The sequence below is a fragment of the Triticum aestivum genome, chromosome 6B, assembly GCF_018294505.1.
Source record: "Triticum aestivum cultivar Chinese Spring chromosome 6B, IWGSC CS RefSeq v2.1, whole genome shotgun sequence".
Lineage (NCBI taxonomy): Eukaryota > Viridiplantae > Streptophyta > Magnoliopsida > Poales > Poaceae > Triticum > Triticum aestivum.
The window spans coordinates 652,565,997-652,586,206 of NC_057810.1; the positions used below are offsets into that span (position 1 = coordinate 652,565,997).

At 46.4% G+C, this 20,210-nt stretch overlaps 1 protein-coding gene across 1 annotated transcript; it reads left to right on the forward strand.

The window, feature by feature from the left end:
• The first annotated feature begins 2,986 nt into the window (after positions 1-2,986).
• Positions 2,987-4,704, forward strand: LOC123134706 (ribonuclease 1). The gene is made up of 3 exons (XM_044553901.1): positions 2,987-3,282; positions 3,375-3,530; positions 4,104-4,704. The coding sequence occupies exons 1-3, from the start codon at positions 3,178-3,180 to the stop codon at positions 4,527-4,529; spliced, it is 687 nt and encodes a 228-aa protein (XP_044409836.1). The 5' UTR covers positions 2,987-3,177; the 3' UTR covers positions 4,530-4,704.
• Positions 4,705-20,210: the final 15,506 nt, after the last annotated feature.

A 20,210-nucleotide genomic window follows, 5' to 3' on the forward strand; every position in this document is an offset into this window, starting at 1 on the left:
TGTCCAATTTTGAATTTTTGTCCCAATTTTGACTGGGTCGTTGGCTGGGTTCTGTGAACGGTGTGGCTGCTGGGTGGGCCCCTTTGTAACTCGGTGGGTGGTGTGGGCTGGGGTTGTCCATGAGGGAAGGGCTGCCGTGCAGGGAGCACTCCTGCCTCTGGGCGTGAGGCGGGCCCTGTTGGTCACTGGAAGATAGTTACGGTTTGAGGTATGGTTACAGATTTGGTCCTCGAACTTGCTGGCGCACAACACAACTGTCTCGGAACTTGAAAAATGCTCCAATAGGTCATCACCACATTCGTAGAGTAGACATGTTTTTTATAATTGTATTTTGTATGCGTTGTCATCATATATTGAATGTGTGCATTATTTAATGTTAAGCTCTTGAAATACAAAATTGTGAGTAAAAGAGGTGGGTGGTCGGAGGCTTCAGGTGGACCATAGCTGAGCTATATATGAAATTATGGTTGTGGCACCTTCACCATTGTTGCGAAGTGCAAGGGGACTGATGTTAGCATCCCCTTGCCTATACATACTAAGGGGAAAAAGGACATAATAAATATTCTAGTTGAACAAGACAATTTCTAGTGATGGCCAAATTGATGGGAAGTGGAGTGAGGAACAATGGAGTGGATTGGTAACATGGTGACGGATCACGAATGAGCCTGGGCACAAACCAAGAAGTGGAGTGGAGTAACAATCCTGGAGGAGGAAATAGTTCGCTTTCCCGATAGAGGAGTTTGGCCCTTCCCTTTGTACTTCTTCCCTTAATTGAGATCCCTTCCCTATAAGAAGAGTTGGTCTAGAGTGTGGCAACTATTGGATGAGCAGAGTGGATTTTCTGTTTGATCCAAGGGAAGAAAGAGAGGTGGAAATTGTTGCTAGAGCAGAGTGGTGAAGTTTGAGCCATAAGTGAGGGTGGGTGGGGTCGATGGAGAAGATGGGGAGGTGGAGGCAAATGACACGGAGGCTAGTCTCCGAGCGCAGCCATCAGGGAGGAGCAAGGGAGGTGGCGGTTTCGCTTGAAGGGAAGGCTGGTTGCGCTTAGGATGGAAATAATCAGGGTAACCTTAGCGGGCGTCGTGGGTCATATGAGAACTCGTGGATCATGCTTGATTTTTTTTTCAAGACAGATGCAGTCGGCACTAGGTGCAACCCCCATCTTGTGGGTTCGCATCTAGACATGGTTAGGGAGGGTTTGTTTGCTGAAATGGACGTAGCTTAGGAGACCCCAGACGCCTCAGAAGGGATTTGCTAGACATGCCTTTAGGGGATGTCGAGTTTCTAACTGAGCTCAAATGCTCCTGGTGTGAATAGTAAAAAAGGAAATAGAAAAACATTTCAAGAAATTCTGAAAAAATTGGCATACTTTAAGAAATGTTTGTTGTGCATGCAAAATTTCATCATGAAACGACATTGGTGAAAGGTGTGGTAAAAAACAAAATTGATGCTCTTAAAATGTTACTCTCAAACGCATTTTGGAGCTTTGATTTTGTTTTTGTTGTCATGACTTCCAGCAATGTGATTTCGGAATTGTTTGAATTTTTTTTAATTTTACTGTTCACACCAGGAGCATTTGAGCTCGGGTGTAGAAAGGTACTTTCAGACCTAAACCTTTTATTTTCAAGAAAATCCCTCACTTAGAAGAGATATGCTAGAGACGACCTTACCGTACACAAAAATGATCAAACAAGAAATATCTAAGTCTATCTGCTGGCTACTAAAACAAGTTTAGTGGCGGAGTGGGGATTAGAGCGAGAGGCGGATGCATGAAAATGACGCGTTGGTCTTCTTTGATGTCTGAAATGTGAACACCGCCGGCTCCTCCGAAGTCTGTTTTTTTTTTTCAGTGTGCTCACAATGATAGTTCAGTACTCCATTGACACGCTATTGTGACACGTATTTTCATTTTGTCCTTACGGTGGCAAGGCATCTATGATCTGTCCTGGAATATCCCTACAAAAAGGTTCCTCCGATGTGCCACAAGCTCATGATTAGGTCCCCATCAATAATCAGTCCTTCGTTGATTCAAACGTGTATCGTTTGTTTTTATTAATTAGAGAGAACCCGTTCCGTCCCGAATTGAAGTTCTTCTACACGTCAATAGTTTATCAGTTTTGCTAAAGCATACTTAACGCCATATTTGCGGCCGCAAATAGAGTGCATAACTAAGCATAACTAAGTTTGCGACGAACTAAGCATAACTAAGTTTTCTCTTTTTTTCTTTTTGAAATTAACTAAGCATAACCAAGTTGGTTAGGCTATTGCTGTCAAAAAAAAGAGTTGGTTAGGCTATTTACGGTGGAACCTGTCCATCTGAATTGAAGTCCTAAAATCACGGGCGCTTGCTTTTCTTATTTATTTGTTTATGTTAGACTCATCATTCTTTTATAGTGTTGTATTTGTCACCTAAGAGTTGCACGCGGCGATTTGGCTAATCCCAAGATCTGCTAGCCTAGGGTATTCATGTGCTTGCGTGCATGTGAGCACATGTGCCCGTGTTTTCAAATAAAACTCTACGAATGCAATGCCAGCACAGGGGGGAAAAGTAGAGTTTTTTGCAAGAAAAGAAAATGGAATCGCCATTAATCATGTACCTGAACGTAGGTACTGTACTGGCAGTTTGGCATTGACCAGGCGAGTGAGGGAGTGAACGGGCCGCAGAGTCGGCACGCCACGTACATGCACGGACCACAGGTAGGCTTGCCGTTGGCTCTCCTCTTTCTTTTTTCCCACCGTGACAAGCACCCCATCAACAGCAACAGCAACAGCAACAGCACGCCGCTGCCGGCAATACGAACGCCCCTAATGTACACAGCGCAGCAGCGGCTCTGCTCCTCCTCCTCAGGTCCCTATCCGCATCAACCACACACGGACACAGTTCGGGGCCGGTCGCTGTCGAGTCCACCGTGCCGCGCGTCCACAGCCATGCATGCGCACACGCTTCCTTCCCTGGCGCGCGCCAAAAGGAGCAAGCAATTAACCCCGCGCTCCCAATGGAATATGCCCGTGTCGTCCGCTCGTTCGCCGTCGACGCGGGCGGCATCCACACCTGCCTAAACCTGCCTATAAATCGAGATCCTTGTCGTCCCCAAGAACCATCAAACCCACACAGACAGATAGCTCTGCCTCTGCAACGACTACCAAAGAAATCGATCGATCCAATCCAAGCCAGCCATGATGAGGTCCTGCCTCCCCCTCGCCCTCCTGGTCGCCCTGAGCGCCGTCGGGTGCGCCGCGGCGCAGGCGGCGGACTACGACTTCTTCTACCTCGTGCTGCAGGTGAGTCAGTGCGCCCGGCCGGCGAGTCCAGTTCGTTGTCGATTGGTTTGTAGTATGTATTGGTCGCTGATGGTTCGTGCATGCGTGCGCAGTGGCCGGGGTCGTACTGCGACACGAAGCAGAGCTGCTGCTACCCGCGGTCGGGGAAGCCGGCGGCGGACTTCGGGATCCACGGGCTCTGGCCCAACCGCGACGACGGAACCTACCCGCAGAACTGCAACCCCGCCAACGCCTTCGATCCCTCCAAGGTCTGTCGCTCACACCTTGTTGCCAGCGCCACTAGTAATTTATCTTAATTGTCTCTGATCGCAAAGAACAAAATCCGATGGGACTTCACTTGAGAGGGACAGGGAAGAAACCCGAACCCATGCTTTGGTAGTACCACACCACACGGCACGATCCCGTCTCTCATTTGATTGCACATACATTTCATACGCAACATGAAACTTATTTTCGGTGCCATTGTAAATTCATGCGGATCTTTTCTAATAAATTCATGCAGGATTTGTTTTTGTCCGAAATCAATGCCTTCTATTTTATAGATAGATTGAAAACATTCCAAAATCGACGCTGCATGCGACTGCATAAATTTATTTCCCGTGCCATTTATCCAAATAAATTCAAATCTTTCCAAGATCAATGCCTTTTATTATTGTAATACTTCTTCCGTCTCAAAAAACTTATTTTAGATTTGTCTAGATACAAATGTATTTAGACACGTTTAATATATTGAAAGCAATCCAAAAACAGAGTGTCCAAAAAATGAAGCGCGGGCAGCAGCGAGACCTCCGCGAGAAATAACTCTCTAATTTCACGTGCAGGTGAGCGACCTCCTGAGCAGCCTGCGCACGGAGTGGCCGACGCTGGCGTGCCCGACGAGCGACGGGCTCCAGTTCTGGGCGCACGAGTGGGAGAAGCACGGCACCTGCGCGCAGAACCTCTTCAACGAGCACGGCTACTTCCAGACGGCGCTCCACCTCCGCGACCAGCTCCGCGTCCTCGACGCCCTCGCCTCCGCCGGCGTCTCCCCCGACGGCGGCTACTACACGCTGAGCGCCATCAAGGGCGCCATCCAGCAGGGGACCGGGTTCGAGCCCTTCGTGGAGTGCAACCGCGACGAGTCCGGCAACAACCAGCTCTACCAGCTCTACTTCTGCGTCGACGCCAACGCCTCCGGCTTCGTCCAGTGCCCCGTCCAGCCCGGCGGCAGGCCCTGCGGCAACAGGATCGAGTTCCCCACCTTCTGATGCGTCCATTTCCCTTTTTCTTTCCCTAATTCATTCACTCCCTGCGTTATTATTTAGCGAAGTTCAAGGGCTCGTGATGTTAATGAAGACAATGTATATCATGAAATTGTGTAAACATGTGGAGGGAGCCGGTTGCTATTTCATATTCAGATAAACAACCAGCAATACTTTCTTTTTTCTCTCATAAAATTCGGTTTAGGATGCACATGCAGCCTCTGATTGCTTGCTTGAGAGTGGACTTACAAGACATGGCGACATATGATCCTGACAATAAACGGTCGATATTATTTTCCATATATATGCCACAGTGATTTTCAAGTAGGATTCACCGACTCACTCTAGTCTTCACATGAAAATCAACAAAGATCAACAAAGACCGGTTAATTGCGCTTCGCTCTCAATGTGCTTGGCTCAGACGATAACGTATGCAATGCTGGTTATATAGGCATACTAACAACTACACATGGTACAATACCAGTACTAAACAGATCAAACCTTGATTGATCGGCTTTGTTGATTGTGGAAGGCAGAGCTAACTGCACCTTAGATGATGTAGATATTTCTATACTTTGTATGAACGAACTAGCCGCGCTTGAATAATGAAATCCCTTTTAACCCCGCCAAAAAGAAAATTGTTCACTGTAAGGAGAGAAAACCCCACTGATGAACTAAAAATAAAAGCCCATGAAAGAAATAGAAAAACCCACAAATAAGCATGAAGGCCCAGATACAATACAGTCCCACCTTATGCGGTTGTACATGCACACAACATATATTTCTCAAAAATAAACATGCACACAACATACAGAAAAATCGCCCAGATTCCAACCACTGCACAGTGGACTTAGATTTAGCAAGTCCAGAAAAGTATACATGATCTCTTTGTTCGATCGTGCAATCGAAAATTAAGTTGCCATGAGTATACATTCGAGAGATCAGTTTTTTTTTTTACGAAAGGATTCTAAAGAATGTCACTGCGCTATCTAATGTTCAAACGGTTAGTTTCCACAAACATGTCATTGTGTTTTAAAAAAAATGCCATTGCAATTATGCATGCGCATGCCGCTAGCTTTTGCAATCGTTAGTAAAACCAGGTGGCTATAAAAACCCTCTACGCCATTGCCAAGTAAGCACAAACATGTGGGACAGATTAGTTGGAATATATATATTTTTTTAAAGGGTCGCGCTATTCATCATCCTGGGTGAGAAATAGTTATTCTTCAACCCCCCCCCCCCCCCCCCCATCTATTTTAACATCAATACAACGTATTTTTATGTTCTGTAAATCTAGTCTTACTTCATACGTAAAAGGAGAACTTAAGAAAGTTATAATTGCCGTAAAAAATATTTTATGTTACCTTAAATTACAAACGTAAAAACATAGTGTAAAATATACATAAAATGCAAAAAATTTAGACTTAAGACCTATATATTTGTTTTGTTATGTCAAATTTTACGTAGTAAAATTAATATGAATGTAACTTTTTGTATACGAAATGCAATTTATATATGAAACGATCGTAAGATTACGGGATAGTTGAATATTCTTTTTAAAAGGGTAAACAGTAGCAATGTTTTTTGTTACATTGAGTAAACTGAAGGAATTTCTGTTGAATTGGATAAAATCTACCACAACCCTAAAACTTAGAGATAAAAATGGAAATAACACTTACTTCAACTCAAACATATAGCAAAGCATGAGTTCCACTAGACATGCTCACTATAAGAATGAGAGACATAGCATGATAAATAATATGCAGCATCATCTTTCTTAAACTTGGCCTCGGCGCCTCCACCCAAAAGAACATCAACGGCATAATCAGTAGCATCATAATTGCACTTGGGCTTTGACCAACACAGGTATTTGGAGTCAGCATTGATGGAGGGGGACACTCCAGGAGCCACCAGGAGTATCTTCTTGCCGAGAAACAAGACTTTTCCATCGAGGCCATGTTGGGGCACCGTGTTCTTTGCGTTCCAGTTCACCCGATACATGCTGACATTGCAATCTCTGACGATTTGGGGCGTACAACTGTGAGCACGATGACACATGATCAACTCGCCATTGTTCTCCATCAGGAAAATCCGGCTACCCCCCATGAACAATTGGTATTCGAATTCCTCGAGCGACTAGAACCCCGTGTGTAGTCCATGGTCGGCGGCCACCACAAGCCACGGCGGTTGGTTCGGTGTCGCGGTTTGAGCTAGTTTGAACCGACGAGATGTTCTTTGACGTGGCACAGTAGACGCGGCCTGCGAACGGCAAGACTGATATGATCCTGTCGTGGGAATGGACGTGCGTCCAGCGTTCGTCGCCGAGCTTAGCTACAGCTACGTAGAATGAGCGAAAATGAAGCACAACCGTGTCATCGTTGGCAAGGCCCACACCGCTCACCTCAAGATTAGTTAGGGTCTGCCCGAAGAGCAGCGTGGCCGCACTTGGAAGCCCGGCGACATGTCCGGTCAGCGGGTTAAGGAGCTGGCCGGCGCAGGTGCCTAGTTGAAGAATGAGACCCTCAGATGTGGTCGTGAGAACATACTCGCTGAGGAGATCTGCATACGGGAGCTCCTGGTAGATGGACTTGCCGGTGAAGACATTGAGGAAGCGTCGCCGGCCGCGGATGTCGAATTCTTTTGGGAGCATTATCCACCGCCGGGGGTGGAACCGCCGGTCCAGGACGCCCTGCGCGCGCAGGTGGGCGGAGCTCGCGCGCCACGACCTGCACACAGCGCGGAGGCGGACGAGGTCGACGACGTCGTTGCGCAGTAGGTGCTCGGCGACAAGCCCCACCGGTCCGGCGTCCAGGTTCGCCCAGTCCTCTCGGCTGCGTGGACGACGCTCATGAGCACCGGAGGACGCCATGTTTCGATCGTCTTGGTGTCGCCGCGAGGTTGGGGAATCGTCGGAGTATAGATCGATGAAAGCTTCGATAAGTGAGGGAGACTCGAGAATCCCTTATTTATGGCGGATCTAATCTACCACGGCAACTTTTTGCTTCGTTTTTGAGGATATATATATATATATATATATATATATATATATATATATATATACGTATGCTACATCTTGAGCCACGCCCCCTGGTACAATTGCGTTTTTGTTTCTTTAATTTGAGGATATCTTGCATCTATCTACAAGTTTAAAAGGAGACTCAAGAATCTGCATGCGATAAGAGTCCCTTTGTTTTTGTTTTTTTGTTTTTTGAGTTGGACTCATGCGTTCTCGAGAATATGGTGTGGGAACGGAAGTTGGGAAGTAATGCTAGAGACGACCAGCATGTTGCCGTCAAAACGGATTTTTTATCCAAAAGGATCACCTGCCCAATGAAATTGCCAGAAAAGACTCCCTCCGGATAAAATTGGCAAAAAAAAGCCCCTTAGGCCGTGGCGGCAGGCGCGGCAGCCGACACGTGGCGCCTGCCGCCACGCCCGGAGGCGGCAACACTGTTCGTTGTACTGTTCACGCAGGAGACGGAAAAAAAACGATGAGGCGAGCGAACAGTACCTGCCGCCTCATGTAGTGGCGGCAATACTGTTCATGCATGAGTGAAGAGTACTTTCAAAAAAAAGCACAAAAATTCAGAAAAATCTGGAATTATTTGGCAGCAAAGACAATCAAGTGTTCTAAGAGGGTGCAAAATTTCAGATTTTTTTGAATTTTTCTGCTATTTTTTATTTTTTTTGAAATTACTGTTCACTCGCGCGTGAACTGTGCTGCCACCACTATGTGAGGCGGCAGGTACTGTTTGCTCGCCTCGTCGTTGTTTTTCCCGTCTTCCGTGTGAACAGTGCAACGAACAGTGTTGCCGCCTCCGGGCATGGCGGCAGGTGCCACGTGTCGGCTGCCGCGCCTGCCGCCACGGTCTAGGGGGTCTTTTTTGCCAATTTTATCCGAAGGGAGACTTTTATGGCAATTCCGTTGGGCAGGTGGTCTTTTTAAAAAAAAGTCGTCAAAACGATCACTCCAATCCCATTTCTCCCTAGCATGCACCCAAATTCTCTGACCATAAATTCTGAACCGGAAGCTGATAGCTGAAGAATAGTTTCTAGCATGTGGCCAAGACGGTCTTTGATTCCTATGTAGTATGATCAAAACATTTAGGAAACGTATCAAGTGAGAATCCAATTTATGTGCAATTCTTACGATTAATTTGCAGCCCTCAGTGCGTGGGTGAGAACACGACCTGCATAAGCGCAGCAGAGTGGAAACATAGTTTTGGAGGGTGCTGCGGCAGCGGATGAAACCGTCTGGATTTTGGGGAAAATATCTGGTGCTACCAAGCCTTAAGTGCTCCCATGATACGGGCTTCTGGGCCGTCGGATTCTCAGATTGAACGGCTCTCAATTACTTCGCAACACTTGCATAAAAGCCTCCGAGAAGTCCAAAATTTGCGCATAGGTCCAGCAGATCCAACATCTCCCGGATGCCGTCCGATCTAAGAATCTGACGGCCCAGATGTCCGTATCATGGTAGCATTTAAGTGTAGGGAGCACCAGATACTCTCCCTTGATTTTGGTAGTAGCAGCCGAAAAATGTGGAGCAGATTACTAGGGCTCGGGAGCAGCGAAAAAAAGAAAGAGGCCTAGCTCAGACTAGCTCGATTCAGCATTTCAGCTGATGATTCTGGTGGAGATGTGACGACCCTAAGAGCATCTTCAACAGCCGCACTATATAAGCGCCGCGCTGAAAAATTAGTGTTTTTAGCGCGCGCTACTGCTCCGGGCGCTACAGCAGACACGTAAAAACCGCGCACGCGGCATATCTAATTCAGCGCGCGGGCTGAAACGCCATCGCGCGCCGCTTATTTGCTGCCCGCTCCCGCGTGCTGGACTCTCGAGCGCGCGCTCGCAAATTCACCTACCCATCTAGCCGCTGGCGCCGCCGCCGCCCGCGCCACCCCATTTCTTCTGGCGACCGTTCCGACGCTTTCCCGGTCTCTCCCCGCGCGGCCGCGGCTTCCTCCTTCTCCCTCTAGTCAGCGCCGCCCGTCGCGCGCGGTAGTCCTCCGACAAACAGCGCCCGGCCGCCCACTGCCGCTCGGCGTCCGCAAGGTGTTCGACAAAACGGCCGCAAGGTATGTATTGCTTCCAACTTCACATTTTTACATGAATTTGGTGCATGTTGTTTGTAGTTTTTTATAGCCTAGTTTTGAACATTGTAGATGAGTGTCATATGATTCTTCCGAAGAAGAATTTGATATGGAAGAGGAGGAGGATCTTGCAATGATCCTAGCTATGCACATCAATAAAAAACCGAAGCACGGTGGTTCGGTTATGGGTCAACAGAAAATTTGGAGGGATAGGATCGATGCCCACAACAGATTGATGAGGCACTATTTTGTGGAGAATCCCACATATCCCAAGTCGTACTTTCGTCGCCGGTTTAGGATGAGCACCGAGTTGTTCAGGCGCATTGCAGAGAAACTAGCGAGCCATGACTGGTTTTTTCAGCAGAGGAGAAATGCCGCCGGAAAGCTCGGGCATAGCACCTTTCAGAAGGTGACAGCCGCTTCGCATATGTTGGCATATGGTATCCCCGCTGATCTAGTTGATGATCACTTGGCCATGGGTGAGAGCCAAGCCATCATGTGTGTCAAGCGCTTCGTAGTCGGAATTGTGTAAGTGTTTGGCCCGGAGTACTTGAGATCTCCCAATGCTGAAGACGCCGCATGGCTATTGGAGATGAACAAAGCTCAAGGGTTCTCAGGTATGCTTGGCTCAATAGATTGCATGCATTGGAGTTGGAAGAATTATCCAAAGGCATGGCATGAGCAATTCCACGGCCAAAAAAAGGGTTTCACTATAATCCTTGAAGCGGTGGCCGATCAAGAGACTTGGATTTTGGCATGCTTTTTTGGAATGCTTGGATCTTTGAATGACATCAACGTTGTCAACCGATCACCACTGATGAATAAGATTGCAAATGATGAACTACCACCGGTGCAGTTTGTAGCTAATGGCCGTACATACAACTATGACTATTATCTTGCGGATGGCATCTACCCAAAGTGGCAAACATTTGTGAAGCCATTGAAAAAACCGGAAGGTAAGAAAAATCTTGATTTCCATAATGCTCAGTCGGCGGCTAGAAAAGATGTGGAGAGTGCTTTTGGGATTTTGCAAGCCCAATTTGCTATTGTGAGAGGATCGGCTATATTTTGGGATCAAAAGATGCTTTGATACATAATGCATACTTGTGTGATCATGCACAACATGATCATCGAGAATGAGCGTGGCCAAGATATAGACTACTCTCACTATGAGCTCTTGTGACATCCCGTGCGAGTGCGGCGGAGGGATGAAAGGATGGCCCATTTTGTTGCCTCCTATCATGCCATTCGACGTCCAGCAACGCATGATGATCTTTAGAAGGATCTCATTGAGGAATGGTGGGCTTGAGATGGCCGTCAAAAAGCATCATGATTTATGCGTTTGATATTGTATTGTTGAACTATTTGTTGTATTGATGAAAGATACTATTTGTTTGAGTTGTAATAATAAATTGAACTATTTATTGTTGATTTTTTTGTTTGTGTTTGATCTTCTTGCTTGTGTTTGGAGCGCATATGTTGTTTGTGCGAGAGCGCGCGCGCTTGATGGAGCTACGCGCGCGCTGTATTTTACCGCGACTGCTGAAGTCAGCGCTGCGCGCCGCACCAAACCAGGCGATCGGCGCGCTGCAAACTGGTTTTTAGCGCACGCGCGTTGGAAGGCTGTTGGAGATGCTCTAATGGGTCAGAGTCACATAACGGCCGAATTTCGTGTTTTGACCCTTTTTGGAAAGGATTTCAGGATCTGACCCCTGTTTGAAAAATTTTCGTGATTTGACCCTTTTGCTACCGCCAGGGCCTACGGCGGTAGGGTTAGATAGCCTACCGCCACGGCCCATGGCGGTAGGGGTGCGACGGAGGGGGACGGCGGCCATTTGACTGCGCTGACGTGGATAAGTACCTACCGCCAGGAGGCCTGGCGGTAGGCTGTCCAAACCTACCGCCAGAGCACCTGGCGGTAGGTTCCTGTCTCAGTGTAACGATTCTGTAACGAAGAATTGAGTTGCCCTGGCGGTAGGCTGTCTGACCCTACCGCCAGGGGCCTTGGCGGTAGGGTCTTGTTTTTTCAGTGTAACGATTCTGTAACGAAGAATTGAGTTGCCCTGGCGGTAGGCTGTCTGACCCTACCGCCAGGGGCCTTGGCGGTAGGGTCCTGTGTTTTATGAATTTAAGTTCATTTGCTTGCTTCTTTTCAAATTCAATATGACAATAATATTATAGCAATTTTCACAAATATGACAACAATATCACAGATCTCAAACAATTAAACTTGGGCATCACATACACATTAACAAATTTGAAGTGCATAGAACATTTCAAACGAACTTCAACTAATTTGTAAACGGAGTTCCACATAGTTTCACAAATAGCAAACACATAGATCCACAAATAGCAAACACATAGTTCCACGTAGCTTCATAACCACCCGAATAGTTCAATCAAACGAAGTTCAACGAAACTAAAAGAGCCAACTATCGAAGAGCATAATCAGTTGCTCCTTCCCCTCTTGGAGGTAAGGTCCTCGTTACTCTTTGAACGATTCTCTTCGGTCTTCTTCTTGGGCCGTCGAGGAACCGGTCTCTGGAAAGGGTCCGGACTCAGCAAATCCTTCCTCTTCGGCAGCTGAGATGCTTGAGACGTTTGAGTTGCTGGAGGTCCATAATCTTCATCGTACTCCTCCTCCCCGTTGCTCTCATCCTCCTCCTCCCCTTCTTCATATATGGCCTCCTCCTCCTCCTCCTCCTCCTCCTCCTCCTCCCCCTCCTCTCCAACCAACCTAGACGACGAGGGAGCATGGCTCGATGAGCCGATGATACCCTGTGTGGCTACAGGCTGATGAGCTTCAACTGACCCAGCTCCAGCACACCCAAGCAGCCCTACCAGCTTGCGACAACGCTGCACGAACTTCTGCACTCACAATGAAGCAAGGTCATAATAAGTTTAGATCGACTGACTGCAAGTGAACAAGATGCATCTATTCCGAGGAGACTGAAATTGTACCTTCATCGTCCCCCTGACTCTGGTCTCAAATTGTACACTCCCGGGAAGATGACCTAGTGCATCTGAGGCTTCAAAGATGCATCTGTTCAGCTCACCGGACTGCAACGGCATAAGTCAGTCACGTTGACGAATAAAATATTTTAAATACGACCGTCGGTTCAAACGTACCACTCTGTTGATGAGGGGTGCAAACTCCCTAAATCCACTGTGCATGTCTCTGATGCCGGTCTGGTATTCCTGTTCATCGGGGTCAGCCCACTCCAGCTCCGCGATGTCTTCCGCCGTCCATCGAGGCCTGAGACGAAGACGGTGCTTCTGGCCATCATCGTACCACCTCATGTGTCGGCCCAGGTAATCATCCCAGTTAGTCACTCTCCTCTCCACGTCTTTACGCCACCTCCATCGGTTCCACTCCGTCACATGAGTCTTATGCTCCTCTCCCCAGTCTGTGATCGACTGATTCTTCTGCGGGCTCATCCTGCAAGGCATAAGCAACAAGAATCATCATAAGCGCAATGAGATCATCATAAGCAACAAGAAACATGATAATCTCACGGAGAACAAAGAGCTCACAGGTGCAGCGCGTGGCCGCCGGTATCGGTGGGCTGGCCCGGTGGGGTATGCTGATAAATCCCAAACTGTGTGGCCACGCGTTGTGGCAAATGCCACTCGACAGCGTACACACAGATCATGGGCACGATGCACCGCCAGATACCACGGTTCACATCGCACATCACGTTCAGATCAAAGGCCCACTCTCGTTCTTGTCGATACGGGCACCAGATTACCTATTACATATACCTTGGTAAGTTCGCACTCTCAGTCAATAGCGGAATCAAAGAGAAAGGTGTTGTGCGAGTTCATATACCTGCGTATGCGTCAAAGCGTCCAACTCGTTGGTGTAGGTCTTGTACAAAGTCTTGTTTAGGCCCGTGTAGAGTTTGACAACGTCCCACTCGTAAGCTACGGTGGGGTTTCGAGTCTCGTCGCCTTCTTCGCCATAGTCTTCCCATGGGCGTCCTGGCAACTTCTCCGGACGCCCCACCGGCAGCCGCTCCCACATCCAAATGGAGAAGGCCCAGACAAAGCCACCCATATTGGACTTGTCTCCCGTTCTCTGCGTTGCGTCGTCAAGCTGCAAAACATCAAATGAGGATCAGATATAAGAAAATGTCATGGAAACACTTTCGTAGGTAGGTACGCAATTAGACACTCTCTTACCGAACGGTATAGGTAGGCGAGAGATGCCGTCCCCCAACTGTCTGCATCCCAGTCCGCTAGGAAGAACAGATACGCCCAGTTGGCAGAGTTCCCGGAGCTGTCTGGAAACACGACCTCCGAGAGAATATACCACAGATAGGCCCTCGCGTACAACTCCATAGTCGCCTCATCTGTGCCTTGGGGGCATGTCCTCCGGTGCTCCGAGAGCCAGGGCAACGGCACACCGGATGTACGGTTACTCTTCGCACCGGGGCAGTCGCCGATGAGGGTGGTGACCCTCTCCTGCCAGTTGGCCCTCTCTACTCGACCGGTGAGTGCATGACCCTCGATCGGCATTGCAGTAATCATCCCCCAGTCCTCTAGGGTCACCGTCATCTCCCCGCATGGCAGATGGAAAGAATGGGTCTCCGGTCTCCAACGGTCAATCAGAGCTGTGAGAGCCGCGTGGACAAGCGTCGGCGGCTGACGCTTGAACTGCAGCACGAAACCCAACAGACGGGCTCTCTTGAAGAACGGCGCATAGCGCTCGTCGTAGTCCATATGCCCATGAACCCCGTGACCCCTCATGCGCAGTGGCTGGAGCGTCTGTTAAAAAGTGAACGCCAAAAAGTTAGGAAATCATTTTCATCAATCCGAGAACTTTGATCAAATTTTTTTTCATATCACTTACCTCTCCGTTCTCTATGAAACGGGCACGATGACCCTTGTCGAATGCCCAGTCCAGCATGCAGTACCGTGGGCCGATGTTGTCCGCAAGAGGTGGCCGCCTTAATAGAGTTTCATAAACAAAAGCACCATAAGCATAAGCATACATAAACAAACAATGAACTCAAATCATATCGAGATCAAATTTTAAGCATATTCCTCCAACAACATCTACTACACATGATGGATCAAATCATATCAACATGCATCATATAAAAAAAACCTCCAACATACATTATAGCTTCATATTTTTAAACAAAATTTTCCAAACAATATCTTCATATCATCATATCAACATGCATCATCAAACTAGGGTTCATCTTCACACTAGAGCATATCATCATATCAACATGCATCATCAAACTAGGGTTCATCCCTTTATCAACAATACATCATAATTTTTTTAACAAAAAAAATTATGAACTAGGGTTCATCTTCACACTAACATATGAACTATTGATTAGAGTACATATCCAATACCACTACTTACTAAAGAACTAAGAACTACAACTACAATCAATCTTAGGTGAAAAAAAATCAATCTAAGTTCAAAAACATGAGGGATTTCAAGCAAATAATGCGTCGAATCGGTAGCAAGTTTGCAAAAACTAATTGGAGGGATCGGAGGAGCTTACGGTTCTCTCCTCGGGGCCATCTCGATCCGCCAAAACGGTGAAGAATCGGTGAAGATCCAAGTGGAGGAGATGAGAGAGGAAGAGAGGGGCGACTTGGGGGAGAAAGAAAGGAGAAACTGCCGACTTGGGGGAGGGGAGGGGTGGGGAGAAGGGAAGGGGCGCGGTCTCGGGCGAAATAACTGCCCCGCACCCTACCGCCAGGGCCCCTGGCGGTAAGGTTAGACAGCCTACCGCTAGGGCCCATGACGGTAGGGTGCGACGGAGGGGGACGGCGCCGTCTCCGCGTGCTGACGTGGATAAGTTTCCTACCGCCATGGGACCTGGCGGTAGGCTATCTAACCCTACCGCCAGATGCCCTGGCGGTAGGCAAAAGGGTCAAATCTCGAAAAAAATTCAAACCGGGACCAGATCCTGAAATACTTTCTAAAAAGAGTCAAAACACGAAATTCGGCCTCACATAACATCACTACACGGTCTTTTTTCTATATAGAGAGGAAAAGAGCTCCAGCGTCGGCTCCATTTCATTACCAAACGGTTCACAGCATAACACCGACGGAAGACAGCAGTCACACTGCTCCAGCACACGCCCAACTGAAGTACTGAACTATTATGAGGGCATCCCAACACCGTCCATCAAAACGAACATCCTAAACATGAGCGGACACGTTCTCCAACACCGTTCATCAAACCAGACATCCTAAACGCCCGGACATGTGTGTGGACAGTGCTGGAAAAGCCGATCATCCAATCTTATACATCAAATGCCTGTCTTTTTTTAATCCAGTATCCGAATCACTTAAAATAAATATCACCCTTTGTTTATAACCATGTTGTGCAATGATCCCAGTGCAAGAATAATTCAAATATCAGTACAGTTTCTAAGCTCCCATGAAATGCAGCGATCTGGGAGGTTGCAGGTTTAACTTTGCTTCTTCTGCCCGATGGTTCCCTGTATCACACTTCTTTTTTACGGTCCAGCTCGGTAAGCCATCGGTTTGGATTAATCGGTCACGACTCTGTCGTGCGGCCTTGCACAGTTAGGCGGTATTGCGGTATAGGTTGTCACGGAGGGGATCAAAGGTTCCACCGAGCTGCTTGCCCCTGTTTATGGCTATTCGAGGATTTGGCGGCGCATCGCCAATGCTGGTGGCTGTCTGGTGGTCGCGTTGGTGCTTGCACAACATCGGCCCGCTCAGTTTGCGAGGCGTTGTCCCCTACCCCCAGCCTCCTTTTGCTCACCCGTCATGGCCTCTTTCTCTTGCCGCCGCCGGCGCCTCACCCTTCCATCCCGCCGCCCTCTTTCCACCTTGCGGCTTTCCCAAGACTGATGGACCACCATGCCCGAAGCAATGGAGACCCCCGCTACTCACGCCACACATTGTTGCTACCTCCCTGCACATCGGCATCCGGGACTGGAGGACTTCCCTTGAGATTTCTCTATTTAACAGGCTCCTGCTCCTTTTGTATCTGTGCCTTTGCCGCTCATTCACAGCTCCTGCTACAATCGACTATGGTGGTATGCCATAGGCAACCACGCCACCACATTCAGAAGGATATGAGCGGTTTGTGTGGGTTGCAGCCAAGTGCACTAGATTCAGAAGTACTTTATTTTTTCCAGTTTCAACACCCATTCATCATACCCACTAATGAATTTTATTTTTAATGCCAGCAGGTTGGGAGAAGAGGTGTAGAATGGTTGCTCACAATTCTTCATACTTACAGTTTAATGCATGTTTTGTTGTGGTTTTTCTTTCCAGCAGTGCCTGAATCGAATTTGCAGAAGAATATGTTTTGTACCGTGTCTGTTAGCAGATTGGAGGAAGGGTTGATTAAAATGAGTTCGTATGGTTTAGTAAAGCAAACAATTACAACTTCTTTCTATTTTTTTCAATATTCTTCATCCTTTGAATGTTTCACTTCAGTATAGAATGTAAAACGATCGACATTTCCGTTGCTGGTAGACCTGATTTAAACAAAGTACATGGATGGTCTTTTAAGCCTTCAACCGTGATGTCAACAAAGGTAATCTTAATAGTCAATCCACATATCTTAAATTACTGAATCTTGCATCTGAAGGTGTGCTTCGCCTTGAGCGTTTACCTATGTTCTGATAATATATAACAGGTTCAGTTGGGGGGATTTTTGTGTTTATTATGCATTTGATATGCCATCTTAATGTTTGTGGTGCCTTATGTACATCATATGACAAAAATAAGTTCTTCAGCTGTTAAGAATCTTAGGTAATCAATCATCAAGTATTAAGTTTGCCTTTTTTTACTTCTAATATTGATGCTTGGAGTTATAATGGGACCCAGCAACAATATTCTCTCATTCTACCAAGCACTTTTCCCATAGAAACATTTCAGGGTTCCGAGATGTGTTGTAGATATTGTCTATGTTTGCAACAAGTACCTAGCTGAAAAGTTCTCGCGGGTGATGTCTAAAGAGAAAAAGGAAGTGTCAGAGAAGAGCTCTCCAGAAAAGAGGCAACCACAAAAGATTTTAATGAGGAGAAAGCAGATTGTTACCAACTCGAGAAGAAATCTGGCAGGAAGGATGTAAGAGTGGCCGTCCTAGAAAGAATCCATTGAGTGTTTTGAAGAATGAATTGCTAAACATGCCTGAAAGTCAACCATCAAATGAGGCCTATAAAGATCCAGCAAAATCGTATATCAAAAAGGTTATATGATAAGTACATGCAAAGCAACTTAGATATATCCAAGCATGCGTCAAGCTATCATAATAAGATGAGGACTGCTTCGCATTACTCTTACTGGTTAGCTGGTCTTTGATGGATGCAGAACAGATGTGATGAATATGCATGCAACAAGTTTAAGGAAAGCTAGAATTGTTTTTCTATATGAAGATGTTATGATTTCATAAACCAGTCCAGTCTGTTGTCTTTGTAAGGAACTGATGCCACTAGTAGAAAAAGGGTTTTTAGTCCCGGTTCATAAGGGCCTTTAGTCCCGGTTCTGGAACCGGGACTAAAGGGTCGTTACTAAAGCCTCCCCCTTTAGTCCCGGTTCTTACACAAACCGGGACTAAAGGCTCTCCACGTGGCCGCTGCCTGGAGGTCCACCTTTAGTCCCGGTTGGTGTTAGTCCCGGTTGGTAACACCAACCGGTACTAAAGAAAATTTTATGAATTTTTTGAATTTTGTTTGGATTTTTTTTTATTTTTAAATTTCTGAATTATTTTAACCTCTCATCTCTAATCACCCCTCATCACTGCTCAATTTAACCTCTAATCACCCCTCATCATCTAACTTCCCGGACGGTCACCCATCCTCTCACTACTCCAGCCTAAGCACGCTTAACTTCTGGGTTCTATTCTCCCCCGTTTCCAAGTCTGCACTTATTGTTTTCCTAACAATAGTAAGATGTCAATCCTATTAACCTCAGGAATTTAGCTTGAGCATAAGGTCACACATTTCACTGTTTGAGTTTGAAACTATTGTTCTAAAAAATAACACTAATATTTAGTAACACTAATATTTCTTGAATAATTAGTTTGACCATTGTTTGACCACAGTTTGACCATAGTTCGACCAGATTTGACCAAAATTCAAAAAAACTGAAATAATTATTTAATAACACTAATATTCTTGAATAATTATTTAGTAACACTAATACTTCTCAAATAAGTAGTTAAAAAAATGAAATTTGAGCATAACTTTTTTTCCTTTTTCATATTACGTATCATATTTTGAAAAACAATTCCCGAAAAGCAATTTGAAACTATTTTTTTCTGTTACTAGTGGCGCACCTAGCAAACGGTGCGCCACTAGTAAGTTTGAAATTTTTTGAAACTGAAAAGGCGATCCACGGGGGGGGGGGGGGGGTAGAGTTTGAAAATGGGACCTTTAATACCGGTTCGTGTCATGAACCGGTACTAATGCCTCAAACCCCGTTAGTACCGGTTGGTGGCTCGAACCGGGACTAAAGGACCTTTAGTACTGGTTGGTGCCACGAACCGGTACTAATTGACATCGCACCCTTTAGTCCCGGTTCATGGCACCAACCGGGACTAAAACGTCCAGACGAACCGGGACAAATGGCCCACGTGGCCCGGCCGGGCCCCCGGGCTCACGAACTGGGACCAATGCCCCCATGGGTCCCGGTTCTGGACTGAACCGGGACTAATGGGCTAACCCGGCCTGGACCAAAGCCCTCTTTTCTACTAGTGTGCTATGGTGGCGATGCCATATATATTATTTGTGATAGCTGTGAAGGTCAGAAGTTTACTTTGAGTCTTTGATGGTATGTTTCACAAGAGAACTTCCTTTGATCACACATAAATTTGTTAACTTCCTTCACAACACATCGATTAGTTTCACTGTCCTTAAAATCAACTAATAGGATTATAACAATGGAGAGAGCCTACAACTTTTCATGGTTAGTGTATTAGTGGTTTTCGGTTACCCCGTGTCATTATTCAGTCTAGATATTATTTTCTTTCATATCTTTCCAGGATGAGAATTTTTTTTTGCAGACAAACAATGGCTTATGAGGTGAGTTGCCTTCTTATAAATCATAAATATACCACTCTATATGTATTTTTCATTCCAGAGGTAGTATTTTGTAAAAAGTCGGTATTCAAATATATAGTGAAGTTTTATCACACATCACTCATGTACCATGCACCACAGTCTTGCGTTGGACTATATATGTTTGTCATGTGTTTGATAATTTGCACACAGGGATTTGTCGTAGCCTACCAGTCTGCAATGTTTGCTATGTACGATCTAGTAGGGATCGATTCTTCTGCATGTGCAACCCTAATAGCATATGATCAAAATAAATGATCAAGCAGAAGTTTGGTCCCCAATTTATGACCAAATATTTTATATCGCATACACCAGCATTGTTTGCACAAACATGCTTATCCTTTGTCAATCATAGAGGATCTGCTTCAGATTTTGTATACGTTGTTAGTTTGTTACATTCCGAATTGACATGTTCTGTACCAATAAAATCCGTTCATGGTTGCTTACAAACTTTGTCCGGTTTCACCAGAAACTATGATTTCCATCAACAATATGCGCACATGCATATGTAAACACTTCT